The sequence below is a fragment of the Buteo buteo genome, chromosome 27 (assembly GCF_964188355.1).
Source record: "Buteo buteo chromosome 27, bButBut1.hap1.1, whole genome shotgun sequence".
In the NCBI taxonomy this organism is placed as follows: Eukaryota; Metazoa; Chordata; class Aves; order Accipitriformes; family Accipitridae; genus Buteo; species Buteo buteo.
The window spans coordinates 6,686,373-6,704,968 of NC_134197.1; the positions used below are offsets into that span (position 1 = coordinate 6,686,373).

The 18,596-nt window shown below is 38.5% G+C and overlaps 2 protein-coding genes across 9 annotated transcripts in view; one reads left to right on the forward strand and one right to left on the reverse strand.

Annotated features, from left to right (window-relative positions):
• Positions 1-18,596, forward strand: part of CHLSN (cholesin) — a 132,993-nt gene that overhangs the window by 42,057 nt on the left and 72,340 nt on the right. The window contains exon 1 of one of the 3 annotated variants that reach the window (XM_075058675.1): positions 16,371-16,569. The exons of the other annotated variants lie outside the window; for them this stretch is intronic. Within the exon in view, the coding sequence (XP_074914776.1) occupies positions 16,531-16,569 (39 nt within the window). The 5' untranslated portion in view covers positions 16,371-16,530. Of the gene's footprint in view, positions 1-16,370; positions 16,570-18,596 lie in introns of those variants that run through there. 3 annotated transcript variants of the gene reach the window in all.
• Positions 1,898-18,596, reverse strand: part of GPR146 (G protein-coupled receptor 146) — a 55,717-nt gene continuing 39,018 nt past the window's right edge. For 3 of the 6 annotated variants that reach the window (XM_075058670.1, XM_075058669.1, XM_075058668.1), the window contains one exon: positions 1,898-6,721. In XM_075058670.1, the coding sequence (XP_074914771.1) occupies positions 5,673-6,677 (1,005 nt within the window). In that variant the 5' untranslated portion in view covers positions 6,678-6,721 and the 3' untranslated portion in view covers positions 1,898-5,672. Of the gene's footprint in view, positions 6,722-9,044; positions 9,124-9,469; positions 13,785-18,596 lie in introns of those variants that run through there. The other 3 variants (XM_075058671.1, XM_075058667.1, XM_075058666.1) reach the window with 3 other exon arrangements.

Here is an 18,596-nt window from a genome sequence, read left to right on the forward strand (position 1 = left end):
GAAAGTGGAATGACAAAGTAGATAATAGATCCTCTTCTCTCCTGATGGAAGAAGAATGTATTCAGCATATGTTAAAGTGTTCTGATATATACTGGAAAGCTAAAGGAAATGCAACAGAGGAAACATTTCACACTTCAAATTTGTTGCCATGGCAGTCTGCACAACTGGTTTGTATGTTTAGGTTGCTTTCACTTAGAAAAAGTATTGTGTGAGATAGTTAAGAAATACCCAAGGTTTCTCTTACTAAGAAACTGGAAAAATGAACCTTAGAGCGTATGTTTCAGATTCATCAGTGCATTGAGCACTTTACAGCTGCAGAAACTTAAGCAAAAGTTAGTATTTCTCAAAGTCCTCAGCTAACAGCAGAACTGAGAGCAGCACTTGGCCAGATTCTGCTTTTGTTTTCTCTCACCAGTCCTGTGCTGCTGCAGTAAAGCTCATGAGAAGTTCTCTAGCCTGAGCACTGTACTGCTTTCATTTTTAATGAGCAATGATAAATGAGGTTCTAGCTATGTACTTATCCATAGCACAAACCCAATTTAATTGAATCTTTGTTTAACAAAAAAAAAAAAAGGTGTCACTTCCCTTTGAGTTTTTTCTGGTAGCAGTGTCATATTTTCTTGGCAACCCTGGGGCCTGTTTTCCCATTATATAATGATAGTTAAATGTGTATTTTCTGCGACTGCTCCAAAACGTGGTTGTCTTCAGTGAAATCTCTTTGTATTGACAGAAAAGGGCAGAGTCTGATGCCATGTTGGCCTGGTTTGTACTAGTGTAAACCAATTGACTTGGTTGTACCTGTTAACTTTTTTTACTTGCACTTATGTAGTTCACCCTTTGCAGACCTGTAAGCTTGTTAACTTCCTGCTTATTAACCAACTCTGTTCTCGTTAAGATCCTTCAAGTCTATGTTGTATGAAAGGGGTTTTACTAATCCAGATGAGAAACATAGCCTTGTTATGTATGATGGTTATATCTTAAAGCTTGGAGGAATGAAGCATCAGAAAATCACTACTCTCTTGTTTAGAGATGCTGGCTCTCCAATTAAAGTAATAGAAAATACTCTTTAAACCATTGTATGGAGGTAAGGGCATCTTGTCAGATACTAGGCTTTGACTAAATGATACAATATTGCAACTTCCATTTTCACAGTTGCCATTTTCATTTATTTCTCACTGAAACTTAACACTCAGAAGTGCCTTGGACTACGTTTTTTTCTTTAAGAAATTCACCAATAACCATTTTATATAGAGTTTGCTTTTACTTGCTGTCTTCCCAGACTTCACAGAAAATTTAAAGGGAACAAATTAATGATTTTGAAAGTATAGCCAGGAAAATATTTTCATATGCGTGGGGTAAACTAACTGATCCATGGCGAGTGATCTTTTGTTTATATGCAGTGGTTACGGCAGTAAATGTATTATGAGGTATATTATATTCTTAAGGCTAAATTTTCTTTGGGATGCCAAAGGTATGGGTTGTTATATTATGTTCTTCTGGGAAACAAGAGAAATTCTACAGGGAGCTGACTTCCGAGATCTCATTTGTGGCAGCACAAAGGAGAGGAAGTGACAAGGACGTGGCCGAAGTGCACATTAATCACCAGCCTTGTATTTCTGTAGTGCATTGTTACTCTATTCTATGCAGGATTCTTTATGCTGAAAAAGTTGGAGGGGATGTGCCTTTTTGCTTTCGTCTCGGCTAACTTCATGCTGATGAATAATGAGATTTTAATAATGTCAAAATTATGGCCTGGAAAATCTGGTAACACGTCTCCTTTGACATCTAAGTCATGCAATTTGTTGTTTTGATTCAGTGAAGCAACACAGGTTTAACCTTGTCTAGAATATGTTTTTATCGAGGCAAAAAAAAAAAATCACACATCTTACTGACTAGATACACTTTAACACTTTTTATTAAGAATTATTATGAGTCAATAGTTCCTTTGTGAAGCTTTGCAGAAAGTCCATTTCTATAGTATTTTGACATAATAGTGGAGGCTACATCTCTTCATTTTAATAGAACCAGAAGTTTTCTAGTGGTTGATCACTTTCTTTCATTAACTGAAATTATGTCTTCAGAGACCAACTCGATTCTCAAATGGAAACTTTTGAAACGAGGACCTCTACTAGCTTAGTCAACAAGGACCTGTCTTGAGCTAGCTGTGTTAATAATTCAAGCAGCAGAAGCAGAGCGCAACATTTTTTTTAGTTCATTGATTTGACTTAATTGGCAGTTCAGCAAGAGGGCTATAAGCCATAGATCAACTCAAATATTAAGTTTAATTTTGTGAGAAAATAACACTGTTAATAATGGCACTTAACTAGTGCTTACTTTCTAGTATACAGTATATACATACAGAAACATACAGTACACTTTACTGTTCAGAGGTTTACATTTAAATGATACACTTTAAGAAATAATTTAATAAATTCTTTGCAAATTCTTTTTACATCAGTAGGCTGATTTTTATCTTGCATATATACAGTATTTTATTCATATTTACTTAAATGCAAAATAGATAAGCCCCTATTTACAGTCATCAGAAACCTTCAGGTATTTGAAATGGAAGGGCCCCATTCTTGAGAACTTTGTATATTAAAGATTTGTTCATAAAAGTTCTTCCATATTTATGATGCCATGTATTTCATTAAGTATTTCACTGCACTTGCTCAGCTACCGTTCTTTACATAAATATTGGAAAGTTGTAGTTTTTTGGGATACTGCTTTTTAAGAGATACCATGTGAGGGTGCTGCAATTAAGTTCAGAATTTCCTTAAGAGAATAGCAGTTAGGTAGCTCTGTGGCACAGTTTCTTTGAGGCAACTAATATATCAAATTAACTCCTAAAAGAAGTTGAGCGGATATCAGTCTTGTTCATTAAATTATGAAAGTTGTCTATATGATTGCTATCACATTGTATTATCAAGGATACACACAAACATACTTTGCAATAAAAAAATTAGGAGAAAAAATAAAAATTGATATTTCAAGCGTAAATTATATAAAAACTTGTTCTTTCTCCATCTCTTAAACAGCAGCTTCCATTTTACTACATAAATCCATTTGTAATGTCAAATCATTGAGTAAGATTTGGGTCATCATAAAGGAGTCAAATGAAAGTGACTGGTGAACGGTACTGAGTGTACAAGACCAAGCATGGATGGAAACAGAGCAGCAGAATGAAAATTAAATAAATAGCACAGAGAAGTGAAAAAGATAAAGAGAAATTATAAAAGCCGTGACCTGAAACTGGGAGTTTAACATGGAGAGAAAGGAACAGAAATAAATGCAACAGTCCTGTTAGAAAGTATGATGTCTTAGGAGAAGGGGGAAATGGAAGTAAGACAGCAATGTGGAAGTTAAAATTACACTTAATGCTGCCTGTTCAGCCACACTGTTCTGGCAGTATCCCAGTTCGGGAAGCCTCTACTCACACCAGATAAGCCAGTTCCTCCCTGCTGGAATTTTTCCTGCATAATGGGACAGAATTTCTTTAACAGATTTTACATGAGAGATTTAATGTGGTGTATTAGGAAACCTAATTTTCCTCAGATGGGAAGAAGAGGAGCTTATTTGCTTGACAGCTGTAAGGAAGGATTTCTTTCTTAAGCACTTCTGTGTAGAAGTGAGCTTGAATGCTCAAGATGCATAGAAATCCACAGAACACCTCTCAAGGGGAAGAAAAACCAACCAAAGCAGCCAGTATCCTGTCAGCATAGAGGCACTATAAATTAGTGTGTGAATCGGACACAATGATAAAGAAAGGCTTCATTCCTTAACGTCGTTTTCATCAACAGGCTAAAACAATAAAGTAAATTGATGTAGTTGTGCTGGATAGTTTTTGTGTGGGGAAAGCGCCACAGATATAGATGATTTACTGTATAGGGTTTAAGGGTTAAAAAAAAATCAATAAAATATGAAAAGCTATTAAAGAAGTAAAGATTAATGGAGAGTCTCCAACCAGGATGTTGATAACTTAGAGGTGCTTGTATATGAAGAAGATAAGCAAAGATGGCTATGAGAAGAAATTACTTGAATAATATTGAAAAGAAGGGAAAAGATCTGAAAAGGCTGTTCCTCACCTGCTTCCCACTTAGAACTTAAACATGTCTGTATGCTGACAAATTAGGACCAATTATCAGATGAGATCATGCTATAAGCAAAGGAAAAGGTTTAATTCTGGTTTTGCTCCATGTTTTTTCTATACCAGAGGCTTGAAAAGCCACATTTTTTGAATAAAGTCATGTGCAATTTCAGCTATAACAGATTAAGCAACGAAATGATTCTGCTGTGTTGCAGGGCGAATGACAAAGATGTCTTACTGCCCCAAACCCAGTGGGAGAATGTGAGTTTAACTTCTACCTCCCTCCGTCACTAATAATGCAACAACAGCATAGGAACAGGCAGTTCTTGGGTCAACGTTTCATAGTTTGCTGTTGTGGGTAACTGTTAATTTGCTTCCCGCAGCACATTTGTGTTTCTTACGTATTTCATATACTCGGTAAAATTTGGCAATCTGGATTGGATTTCTTCATCCCCACTGTGAAATACAGAAACTGTACTTTTACTGTGTATTCAAGAATCACATTGGGAGGCACTCTTATCTCTGAGAGGTCAGCAAGAAGCTGGTGCTGACTGGGATTCCTATATAATATGCCCATTCTAAAACCTTGTATGTGTTGAGGGATCTTGTATGGCTTCCAAACCTCCAGTGATGCCCTAGGTTAAAGAGATTCTAATTTATTTGTTGCAAATATATCCCTTGAAAATACAAAATGTTAATCATAAACATATTTATTTTTAAGATACTTTTAAGATTACTCTTGTTACATGAACATATGTGGACCATAATACTTAGCCAGACAATCTTTACTAGATAGATTTTAACTTTGTAAACCAGCGTCCTTCATTTTAATATGTGGAACAAACATCTCTCTGTTCCCTTAGAATTAGTTAATAAAAATTTCTGAATTCTTGAAATGTTTTAGGATGCAAACAAAGTACTGGAAAAATAAAACATGTTTTTGTTAATTGTTATCTATAGAAAAAATCAATTTAAACATCAAAACTTAGTTTAGCTTGTACGAGAAAATATTTTCTGGAAATGGTAAATTAGGCTTCTTTTAGAGGGGATTCAGTGATGGAGAAAGAAATTAAATAATTTATAATTAACATTTACTATTTGGACATGTATAATTGGATATTATGATCTTTAGTAAAGATCATCTATATCATCTTCATTGAAAAAAGGTATTTACTTCATCAAGGATAGCACTATTACTTCTTTGTACAGAAAACAAGGCAATACCTTTTTCTATACAAGATACAAGGTGCTGTGTCTTCAGTCAAGACTTCAATAAACTGCTTAGTGATTTCTTCAGACAGGAATATTAGAGCAATGAAGACAGAGTTCATGCTTTGTAACTAATTCAGTGCACGGCAAGTATTAGATGTCACAGGTATTACAGCACATAGGCCAGAGTCTCACAACGTTTTGGCGAACAATTAACTATTTGAAAATTAAGACTGTTTCATTTAACTGTAATGGAAAGCTCCTTCTAGCCTCTTGGTTGGGACTCTCACATTAATGACTCGGCAGCAGTATCACAGTCCCAGTACGAAGCATGCGAAATACTGCAGTAACAGAGCACCAGAGCGTTCTTTCATACCTACGTCATAACTTGCTGTACTACTGTGCGTTCATGAGAACACCCTTGATTCCCACAGTGTATCTTTTTAAGCAAGCGTCGTAATTTGTTGGGAAAGTTTTTGTTAATATATCTGTAGAGCAGAGGCATTACAAAGCTGCTTGAGAAAGCCAAGAATTTTGATAAAATCTTGGTAAAATGTAATATTCGACTATAGTTTTCATCTGCAATTCTTCCTTGTGCATTAGTAAATGTGCTTACCAAAAGAATAACGTAATAGGGTGTCCATAACGTGAACTGTGTACAGACTGTGGCAATCAAAAGCCTGTGCACCGATGGATCTAATCGTCCAGTGTCTTGATCCAGTGGTGTAGCCTCTTTGCGTATTCGCAAGATTAATGTAAGTGCATACAGTACAGCGATAGCTGGTACAACATACCCGATAAAGACCATAATGGCATCTGCTGCTTCTTTGTTCTGCATCTTGGAACATTCAATTATTTTAGTGGATACGTGATTGCAGACATAGAACAGGAGAGATGAAAAACTTGTAAGCATGGCACCACCCCATATGAATCCACAAACGTGTTTGGTGTTGTACACACTTGACATGTAAGTTCTAGGTAGAGCACGTTCAATGTAGTAGTCCAGACTGAGTAACGTAGTAGAGTACATGGTAACTAAAGACGAGACGTTGAACAAAATAAGTAAGGTAATATAAACTTCATTGTTGGAATTCCAGATGGCCCATTTCGTATTGGCAAGACCTAGAAGGTACACCGGTGCCAGAGCGTTGATGATGAGACCAGCAATGGCGATGTTGACAAAGTAAACATCTGGCATAGTCATAGTAGCTTTGTTATAGAGATTAACTAGGACCAGCAAGCCATTGTAACAAAGGCCAATTGGGAAACATATAATGAGGTAGAGTAGGGAAAAGATGGAAAGCACAAGGTGGAAGTCATGGCAGAGGTGCTGGTCCTCGCTGTTCTCTGTACTGTTGTTTAAGGTTTCACAGCTCCACATAGTGATTTTAGCTTTTGTATCTTCTCCGCTGGTTACCAGCTCTTCTGCAGAGAGAGAAATAGTGAAAGTATTGTTGAAATACTATATTCTAAGTGAAATGCAATGTAGTATGAAGAAAACATTTTAAAGATAGAGATTACATGCTTCATGTAACTAATCAATTTAAGGTCAGTGACTGAAGTGCCTTTTGGTCTTGTTAGTCTAGAAGAAAGTAATCTGTGATTCAAAATTTCATGGCACTAGTAAATGTTCTGAAGTTTTAATTTAAATTAAATTAGTAGCAAATGAGTTGATACAGGACACTCAACAGAAGTAAATACTAAACTGTGTATCTTTAAAATAAGAACCAAAGTAATATACATGAAGATTAGTACGTTTTTAAAAATTATTAAACAATACCTTTTATATAGCTAATACTATGTAAGGGTAGCTGCTGAAGAATTGACAGATATAAGCCGAAGCACAAATCTTAGCAATAAGATGGAGAATAGAGTTCTCTAAGGTGTTAAATAAGCTCTCTTGAAAAGATAGTTTCTTAGGAGGCATGTCCAAGGCAGCAGGGTGGATGTATACTGGATCACTGATAAAATTGACAAAAGACTACAGGAAACTGGGAAATGAGGCGAAGGGGGTGTTTTTTATAGATCAGTTTGTATTCAGACTTCCAACCTATAACCATTTAGTTCTGAAAAAACAATGGACCTCTGTAGTACAGGGAACCTAATATCAGGGCAGCCTGACTTTCCAAAAAGGCAAGAAGTATCTATCATTTCCTCTCAAAATAGCTTGAATTCTTTAAAAAGTATGCTAATATCAGTAGTTATTGTCCAGCTATCTTTGCTTTATCGTCAGTAAAGAGATAACATTTTAAATGAAATCACTGAATTTCAAAGCAATCATGAAAAGTCTCTTTCCAAAATGCAGAAATAAGAAGTAATCTCTGAAGTACAACTGAAAACATCCACAGCCTTAAAATCATTGTTATTATTCCTGGCAGGCCATTTTTAGGACAGTGTAGACTTTATGCAGCAGGTGATTTCCCATGTTACATGTACTCTGATACTGTCACATACTCAGCATTGTATTGTGTGCTTCCCTTTTAGCATGTACAGGAAAGTATAAGTACACCTACCTGCATTCTTTCCAGAGAGAGACAAGATTTAATCAAATCCACAATAAATATTGTGCAATTAAAATGAATGTTACTAGACAACATGCTATACTCCATGAACCATATAGCTAAATTATACAGTGTGGGTTTTGTAAGCATACGGATATGTGCTTGCATCTCTCTAGTGCTAATCCTTTGACACTTCAGCCATAGTACAGAATTTGTTCCAGAATCGTGTCAACTTCCATTTTTTATCTTCCATTGCCATTGTTTTGTGCACATTTTCTTCTAAATACCATAGCCCGTGCCAGAAAACAGGTTGAAAATACAGTAATTTTAGCTGGCCAAACAAATTTTTATTCCACTGTCGTATTTTGGATTTCCTCAGAGAAGTGGCTTCTGTGGCAGCAGCACAAGATGCAGTTCTGTTGTTTTCAAACCTTTCTTTCACCTTTGTGGAAAAACTTACTTTTTTTCTTCGTTTTCTCAAATCAGTTCTTTAGCTACAGTACTGCATATGAGTAGAAAGTATAGTATCTTTATGTTGTCCTTCAATCCTCATACTATTTTTGAGCACTGAAAACAACCCAGTTTATTTTCAGGAAGCATCTGTTGTTTTAAGTTTTTAAGAAAGAAAAAGAAAAGCTATTTTGCACAGTTGAAGGCAACCGAAATCACATCTCATTGAACTGTTATGACTTGATTCGACCAAAGCAGCCGACTGGAACCAGATATTGCAAATGCATGCATTACGGTGAGTGCAAGGGTGACTAAGCACAGGCATGGATACAATCACGTAATTCCATTATGTAGGTTTATCCTTAAGCATGTAGCTTTGATTACTCCAGACTGAATTACATCAGCCGCAGAATACTTGCCTGTATATTGTCTCAGAAGATCAACAGTCTTTGCTACCGCGCTTTATATTTTAGAGGGCAGGGGGATGTCTGGTTTCAGGAGTGTTTTTAGTAATTACCTCTTTTTTTTCTTTACATCCTCTAACTGCAGTGAAATACGGCAATTCTATTTTAATGATAGAAATGGTAGGTAATTCATTGTGTTAAATAGTCATCTTATGAAATTACAAAACTTACAAACACATCTCATGAAATTACAAAACTTACCTCCGAAAGGAGCAGAACTAAAACCCGAAATGACAATATTTTCTGAAGAAATTCTGTGGCTGACTTCCAAACGACCAGGTGAGGTGGCTTTGCCACTCACGTAGAAAGGACCCATTTTTAATTGTCACTTACCTGTGAAGGCACTGAACCTGTCTGCTGTGCCGTACAGGCCCGGCTCAGCACTTCTCACCGGGCCGCGTCTTCTGCCATTCTAAAGGAAGTTTTGTCTCCTTTAGCAGACCGTGCCTGCCCAAGCCCTCCCGATGCTTCGGATGCGGATCTCGTACTCTCGATCGATCTCACCCCACCCCTTCCCCAGCCCAAAGTCTCGCCGTCCCCGGCTCCCTCCCGTTGCGCAAGCGACCGCCGCAGCCCTCCCGTTTTCCGTGCCCTGCCTCAGCCCCCCCTCCCGGCTCCTCTCCCCTTTTTTACACTCGCACCGCACCGAAAACCGAGGTCGGACCCCGAAGCGCCGCCGGGCGGAGCGCCCTGCCCGCCGCCGCTCTGCCCCCCGCCCGCCGTTCCCACGGCCCCCGCGGTGCTGCCCGGCCGCTCACCTTCGATTCACGTTTCCCGTGGCTCCCCGGGCGTTTTGCTAAGCGGCGATTCCCCGGCAGGCAGCCGGCTGCCGAGCCCCGGCTGGGTTCCCTTGGAAAACATGGTGACGGCCCCTCGGCAGCGCCCGGGCAGCGCGCTGCTCGGCCGGCCTGCCCGCTGCGCTGCACTTGTTTTTCCTCTGGAACTTACTCACAAGTTTCTGCTTGGCTCGGCAGGCGGCAGGCCCCTCCCTTTCCCTGTTTACAGCCAGTTTCCAGAAGTGAGAGGCTGTGCTCGGAGGGGAGCGAGCGCTGGGATGCGGCTGGGTTTAGGCTCTGCGGTTCAGATTTCCTATTTCGAATATCGGGGTTTGTTACGGTATGGTCAGCCGGGCTGGGCTTCTCCAGGGACGCTGGAGAGGCCGCTCCGTTCCCTGCGAGCGCCGTCAACGGCTCTCGTTGAAGAGCGTGGCTTTATTTTTAACCTGGGATGAGAATGCGTAGCTTTGAGGTTTCGTTTTTGCAGGCCCTACATCCTAAACAAGCGGTATTTAAAAATCATCGTGCTGCGAAGCGCGCAGGTGCTTGTGCCGCTTGCGAAGGTGAGCCAGCTTGTAACACAAGCTAGGAGAAGAGTTTGCTTTGAATTTGGAGATTGTTTGGGTGTTCTGAAAGGGCATTACGATGTGAGCCTCATTTGGGGATGGTATTATGGATTCCATTCTGCTGCCTTTTTTGAAAAGTTGAAAAGATGATTGTTCTAAAGAGTATTTGCGTGTCACTGGCAATTAAGGGGTGTGAGCGTCTATATACGCCTTTAAAATGGATCATTTCTTGAACGATTTTTTGAACTGCAGGTTGATCATTTATCCCATGCTGAATTTTGTACTGTGATTGGTCTGGTTTTTATATGGAAACTCCTCAGACTAATGAACTGAAGTTACTACCTTCAAAATATGTTTTAACTGATCGTCAATCAAAACCGAGAGCTGCCTTACTTTTTCAAAATAATTTGTCTTATATTTAGAGATTCTGAAGCTTTATTCCGTAGCAAATAAGCACCAATGAAAAATCCCTCAATTAAAAATTTAGCAGGTGTTTACGGAATAAATACCAGAGAAGCACTAAAAATGGTTACTCAGTTTGTGTTGAGTTACTCTATCTGACTGCAGTTTGGTTTTTTTAGGTAAGGTCTGTGCTTCTAGGTTTGTGTTTAACAATTCATTATGGATACTGTAAAACCCCTGCAACTCCCAAATGGCAGAAATTCCTATGTTCCCACTTGATACATAGTCTGCAGACAGAATTGCATAGGTGCTATGGATAAATCTGTGTTACAAACTGTGGCATCAAGTCTTTGCTGCCTCAAAACTGCAGAAGGACTTTAATCATCGTGAGTTCATTGCAGAAGTAGCAATGTAGGAAAGGTGGTAGTGTAGAAGTACTTTTAGAGTTCTGATACTTGGCTGAAAGCCAATTTCATTATATGTCATAAAAGTTGAAAGTGGTTTTATTTAGACAAAAAATTTGCATGAAGTGCTTAAGAAAAACTCCTTCCAACACTGTAGAAAAAGTTAAGAGCACTTGGTGGCAAAGATTATTTTAGAAAAGATGCATAAAATGAACTTTAATTAATGAGAAAAAATGAAGTGCTGCTTAGTTGTATTACAGAGTCCATAGCTGCAGTCTGGTTTTTTCAGATATTTTCAGTCACAATGCAGCACTAAGTTGCAGAGCAGGTTGGTTAACAGTTTCAAGCGTGACCATTCTACGAGCTGATTATTTTATTTGACTTTAAAAAAACCCAAACCTTTATCCAGCTGCAGCACTATCTCTTTTTTTGTTTAGACAATAAATGATTTGTCTACTTGCTCTCCTATCATCTATATGTGAAAGAGGTCTTATCTAGATTATCTGACCTCTGAATATGTGTTTTCACAAGCTGCAATACCATTATAAACCATGCATAGCTAATAAAGCTGTTGCCAACAAGGTAAGTCTCAAAACAGGCCTAAGTCTCCTACCTTCATCAGGTGTTCTACAGTTTCCACAGATCTCTTAATTCCTAGAGACTGAAACCCGAGGATACTTACTGCGTAGGGGAAGGCTGAGCGCTACAGAGAGCTTTGCTGGACTGCACAGGTTTGTTTCAGATCAAGACTGAGAAAACCAAAAAGCTTGGCCAGGAGTGTTGCATATATGCATAAACCACGACTTAGTAGATTGCCAGCTACTTGTCAGAGTTTGAAAGGTGCTTTTTGAAAGTGTCATGCTAAATATTACTTATGGATTATTTCTTAAAACTTTAAATAATGGATGATGGGTATTTCTGGAAAACAGCATACCTGCAATTAGTTGTACCTCAAGGGGAACACACTCTGAACTCTCAAGTATGAGAAAATGAAGTGTCACACTGCTCTTACCTCTCCGTCTGGGTAACATGACATTTTTTTAGGCTTACTAGCTTATATACATACCATAGGGATTAACAGAAGACTTGTTGGCTGGATATACAGAGAACTAGATTGCCCAGGTTGTATGTGAGGGGAAAAAATGCAGCAGTGCAGGCAGATAGGTTTCAGAATATACTTTCCTTATGCAGTTAGTTGCTGAGTTGCTGCTGTTTATAATGTAATGATACAGCTCAGATAAAAGCTTTTAACATTAGTGGAGAAGAAAATCCTGCTTGATACTGGGTGCTGGGCTGAAAAACAGGCCCCTTCCAACCCTATCATTTGTCTTTGTGGTGCAATCATTGACCAGTTTGGCAGGAGGTATTTTTATAATTGATATCAGTTCCATTTTATAATGTAGTTAATTCAGTACAATATAATGTGAAAGAAGCCATGACTAAATAACAAGAGTAATTGATATAAAATAGCATTGAATATAACCCTGTCTTGGATGTTTAATTTTAACGTGCAAATAAAAAAGCAAGAGGAGGTCAGTTGGAAGAGGGGTATTTTTTTCTTTCTACAGTAGCACTGTCTGTCCCTGGTCCTGCCAGAGGGAGCAAGGCGTTTGCCACCCCTGGTGAGTGACCTCCTGGGAAGAGCAGGTGCCCAACCTCCTGGTCTCACTGGTTTTACCCTCCTCATTAGGCTCAGGTTTTGGTTTTCTAAACCCATTCCCTCTGCAGTATGAACTTGCTTTAGTAGCAGCATAACATTAATTAAAAAACTTAAAAAAACCCCTTTGACTCATAACCACCCAACTATTGCCTACTCCTGCTTAATTCTGCACAGTTTTGAGTGCTGTGAGTCCACTTCCAGTTTTATAGCTTATTGCCTCCCCTTGGTCCAAGTCCAGTGTTATTCCGGTCCAGACATAAATGCTTACATACATTTCCCCGTTTTTTAAAAAAACTTTTTCCCACATCTGCCTGGCCCTTGTTTTTTCTTTATCTCTCCCTGATGACTCTAGTACAGTTAATGCTGCACCCCCATCATCATTTGCTCATATGACACATACACGATATCATATCAGACGTATCACAGGGTTTCCAAGAATGGCATTCTTTCCCTTCTTACTTCTCTGTTACTTGCCCGTGGGACATCTCAGGCTGTTCTTAGGCATGTTGAGTCAACAATATAAACTGAATTTTCAAGAACTAATAAGGGTGTATTTGTTACAAGTGGAATGAGTACAGGGATACTCATGGTTCTGAAATCAGTTTTCGCATTTTGCTTTGGTCATCCTTTGAGGTTGCTCACTCTCTGCTTTTCCAGAAATTCTGAATATATGTTGTCTTCAGAGCACTTCAAAACTTAGCTCCTTCCTGTGGGCCTCTCTCTCACTTGCTAGGTGACTTTTATTGTTCCACAGATGTTGGCAACCACTTGTCACTTGTTTATTCTTCCATTCTGTAAGCACTACCTTTGTGGTGAATCATCCGTATAGCAGCTACCTGGTCATTCAAATCCCACTTGTGCCATGATAATCTGTTTACTGCCCCTGGCCTCTTGGCAACCTACTAAATAGATGCAATTTTTTTTTTCTCCTGTTTTAACCTTTTGTTTACATCACCATCACTATTATTATTATTCTAATAATTTTCCATATAATATAAAACTATTAACAATGTCAGATGCACACTTTGTTTCTATTTAGATTGTTCATCTCTTTGGGAATCTGAGTTTGTGTAAGGCCATGTCAGAAGTAAGTCTCTGCAAATTGCTGTCACAAATCAGTAAACATCAACAAATGAGTTCAGATTCTCCTTTGGTTTGGAAGAAAGAGAGGAAAACTTGATTTTAGGTTATGGCAACTGTTTTTCACGATGCTCATTTTCTGTATATTAGGTTAGAACTGAAGAAATTTCTTCAGTCTTCAGAGTTCATAGAAGATGGCTCAAAACAACATGTGTGAAACAGATAACTGGATTTGCTTTGTTTTCTCACACCCCCCCCCCCCCTCAATTTTTAAGCAGCTTAAACCTTATGAGAACAGATAATACACTCCAATAAAGACAGACAAAAAAGATCAACTACTCTGGAAACCAAAATAAAAACTGCCCAAGCGTGTTTTTAAGAGACTGTTATATCTGTTAAAAAGTGGTGGTTTGGTAGTGGTCTGGCAGGTTGTAATAACCAAGTGCTGTGGGGTAGAAGAGGCAAATTAAATTCCTGCAAAATGGGGAGACTAAGTTCTGTAGAGAGGAGATAGTCCGGCATTAAGGCCCCTAAAGATCTGTGTGGAAGGAGTCCCATGTTCAGACACAGATGCTACCTGCCACTCCAGATAAATCCTTCTCCTTTTATGCTGTTTATTTCTTTGTAATAGAGCCCCTGCAGGAGTTGGGTTGCCGATGGCTGTGCCCTCCTCAGCTGCTCAGGAGCAGCTGCACTGGGGGCTCGGCATGGGTTAACTCTATAAACTCGATCATGTTTTGTTAACTTCTCTCGGTGTCCCAGTATCAGATGAGAGTGACTGGTCTCCCGCTCCACCTCTTCCTGACTTAGCTTTATCACTGAATTCCAAAAGAGCCTCTATATGGAAAACCTGACGTATCTTTTCTTTTTTAACATTTATGCACAGCGAGAAAGGATTCACCAGAGAGTGAACAGTGCAGCTTTTAATACATCGTAGGTGTGTTGTGGTTTAAGATTTCATTGCTGCAAAAAGTGAAATATCTTATTTTTGTGCAGTTCTAAAGATGGGGTATTCCATCAGGCAGAATGAATTTATGCAGCGGTTACCTGTATTTGTCTACAAGCCTTAGCTGACTGGGTTTCTGAAATGAGATACAGTTTTGAGATACCCAAATATCCACTAGGTAATACTCTTCTTAAAAAAAGGAGTTATATGCAAAATAAACCCCCTGTAATTTTCCTAGTGTTCGTATTCATTTCCAGTAACTTACGGGTGTATTAAATAACAGGAATGATTAGAATGAATGTAATATTAGAAAATAGGCTTCGTAAGATGCTTTGAGTTCTGGATTTTGTAGAGTTGACTAATTGGAATACAAGAAGTGACAGCTTTTAAGCATCAGCAGAGCAGACAGTGCCGTTCAGAGTGGCGAATACGAACAGCCCATTAGCACTACTGCGGTTCCTGGTCCATGTTTTCAGAGCACTTGGAAGCTGATTTTGATGCAGCTATTCTACTTTAAAACTAAGTGGCAACAAACTTAAATAAAATTCAGTATCAGGATGATTGAAAGTTGCTATATATATTCAGTTTTTTAACTGATTCGGTGAAAAAAATATTTTAAAAAATTTAACCTGTGGCAGAATTTCCACTGTGCTTATAACTGGTGAGCCACAGTAACCAAGACTTAATTAAAACATGCAATTTCAGCTTCTTGGAGAGCACACAAGCCCATTAACTGTAGCAAATATTTTCATTCAATTTAAAACTGAGTGTAAGTTGTGGTTTCTCTTCATATGAAATATTTCAACTCAATGGATCTCACAAGGATTACACACACCTTCAGAAAGCATTCCTACTATCATGAAGTTGATGTTCAGAGTAGCTGGGACTTAGTAGATTTATACACTAGATACACTTTGTCCCGCTGTTTGTAATGAAAGTATTTAGTTCATTTTTTCTGACTTAAGGAATTGAATACACTAGGTGGGTGATTTCATTGAAGGATCGACCTTATACGATAATCATCAATGTTTAACTACAGGGTCTCTTTCCCCCCAGTATCTACAGACATTTAAACTGTAGAACAAGTCAGTTAAGACTGGTTTTGGGGAAAAAATGTTTATGAAACTTATACGTTCCTTTTTTTATGTAAAGATCATCAGATCATGGAGGCGAATTCAAAATTTTCTGCTGAGGCCTTCTAAATACTTGAGAAAATATAAAATAACAGGACAGGGGTTTTTTTTGTAAATTTCTTTGTTTAGCTAATATTTTTGTTTAGATCATAGGTGCAAACAGATCATTTGCACCTCTTACTAGATGGCAAGTGGCTAGATCTCTGCATTTCCAGCATTTTGGAGTTGCTGAGGTTCCAGGTAAGGAAGGTATATGAACTGAGCATCACTCCAGTAAAGACGACGAATTCTTGCCAATCAAAATTAATGGCAATTATCCCTATTCTAGATATTGCAGCCTGACTTTATCCCAGGGACGGAGCATCAAAGGTACACCGCCTCTGATGGAATCACTCTCTAAATGAGTTGGCTCGTTGCATTGGCAGGGTGGAAACAGCAGCTCTTATCTTAACCCGCTGTTTGTTAGCTTCACCCGTGCTTAGGACTTGTGACAGGGAACGCTGCTGAAACTTGGCAGTATGAAAGCATTCCCCACAGATATTTTGCTGCCAACTGCAAAGACTGACAGGAGACACAGATGGTAGTTTTCCTGGAAACTAAAATGTAATGCCATTTCCTATTAGAAACATGGGTGAAAGCTGACCCGGTGACTTATCAACAAGCCATCACGCTGACCATGTAGGAAACTCTTGTGAAACAGACTCAGGCTGCAGGGACCAGGTTTCCAGTAAATGCAAAAATACCGACATAGTTCTTTCTCAGATAACATTTATAAGAATGAGTATAAAACTGGTTTGAGCTTAGAGTTTGAAGGGGAAAATTGGCCCTCAGCAGAGCTGCGCTAAGGCTGAAATGACTTCAAAATTTGTCACATCCGTTGAAGATAAACAGGTATCTTCCTGATAACTGTTCACAAGTCTGAAACATCTTGTTCTTGATACTCTTGTGGCTTTTATTTTCTATTGCTTGGTGAAGGAAATATCATTTTCTAGCTGCCTCTTGGATGAACTTGCATATTTACTGATTGCATCTTATTCCATTTATAATGTCTGAATAAAATAATTTTACATTCTAGGAGGACTAATATAATATTAATTCTGATCTAAGGGTGGCTATTATTAGACTGTAAGATTTGGAGTAGGAATTTTCATTTACCAGGGGCTTGAAATTAAGAGGCATCTTACCGATATGGATGGGTTCTGATTTGTCCATCTACTGCTTGTCATGTGCCACTCCCACTCCACTTTATCAGTGACAGGGTATTTTTACCCCTTATTCATCATCAAATTTTCCTACCAATAATCTTGATTTCTTACAAGGCTCCCCGTTTCACCTATATGTATGGAATGACCCTTCCATCAAACTTGAAAAAGCCAGTAATAACCTTTAGCACTTTCTGTTCTAGGATGCTGGCAAAGAGTTTGACAGGTTTAAGTATTTGATGATTTGATTTGAGTCCTTGGCCATACTTTCACAGGTGTGTGTGTGGGGATGCTTCCTTAGATGGTCTTTAACGTGGTGTTTTTTTCCAGCCCAGTATGAGACTGGGCAAATGTTTCCAAGGGCAAAAAACCCAAAAGTAATTTTGGGGGAAGAAATGTGGAAAGGAGTCTGGGACTTCTATAAACCAGGACTCTCTAAACTGAAGTCTCCCATTACAAAAACATCTGTGAAGTTATACCTCGAGTATACTACCTGTAGCCACCTGTTATGCACATTCTGTCCAATCCACAGTATTTTGGGAAGCCATGGTTAGGATTTGTACAAATTCCTGGGACTACAGCCAAATAAATGACATTGAAATAAATACTAGTGCTTACTAATTGCAGTGTATTGACTCACATGCTATACAGTAATTACTGGTTGTTTTTTTAATTTGAACAGATTCTTTTTTAAAGATTTCTTAGTGTCCTTGATATGTACACACATGTTTAAAAATCTTGCACACCACAGCAAGAAAGCATGATTATGTAGCAGATTTTGTTACTGCAGGAGCTGTATAAAGCCTTGATATATAAAATAAATTTATAATCTGCTTCCTCCTGTGCTAATGGGTGGAAACCTGAGGAGTAATTAGTTTGTCACAGAGCCAGCTTCTTAGTAATGATTGATAAATGGTTGTTTTTACATAGCCCACACAGACACAGAGTGCATACCAACAGTAAACCACAGTTTGTAGGGAGGTCACTGGAGCCTGCTAGCCTATCTTCACTTAAATGAGCCTTACATGTTTTAGCTGTTGTGGAAAATATGCAGAGTATTCTGATAAACTCTTATCTGATGTTCAGATCCTGCACGCAGAAGTTCAAATGAATCATTCTGATGTGCAGATCACAAACATAGACGTTCACATGAATCACTTTGTCCAGACATTCAATTAACTTTTTTTCATCCTTTCAGAATCAGTCCAACTTATGTTGAAATCCACGGGATACTGCTTTGACTTAAATGAAGGGGCCAATCAAGTACTTGAAGGATGTGAGGCTGGCACGAGAAATAGGGTGCTGCCTTTTTATGCTGCTTTAGCATTTATATAAAAAGGGCATAAAGTGCACCTGACAGAGCCCTAAAGGAAAGTAGGTCTTTTGCTAAGTACAGTAGAAAACAGATTTGCAAATATCATGGTGATTAGTGTAGTTAAAAATGCTTATGGAGGCTGAAAAGGACAGCAGTCATTCTGCTTATTCAAAGCTTCTGCTGAAAGCAGTTAGGAAATTTTTGGTGCTTTGAAGTTTGCCTTTGGCTTACCTTCTTTTATAATATAAATGAAAATGCAGCTTAATTGTGATTAATTAGTTAATTAGTTACTGCTGTGTCTTTTAGCTGCTTTGCAGTAATATTTCACAGTATGGTTTGCTGTGTGTTTTATTATTATGCTATGAATAGAAGATTCATAAGTATCTCAGTTTGAGAACTTT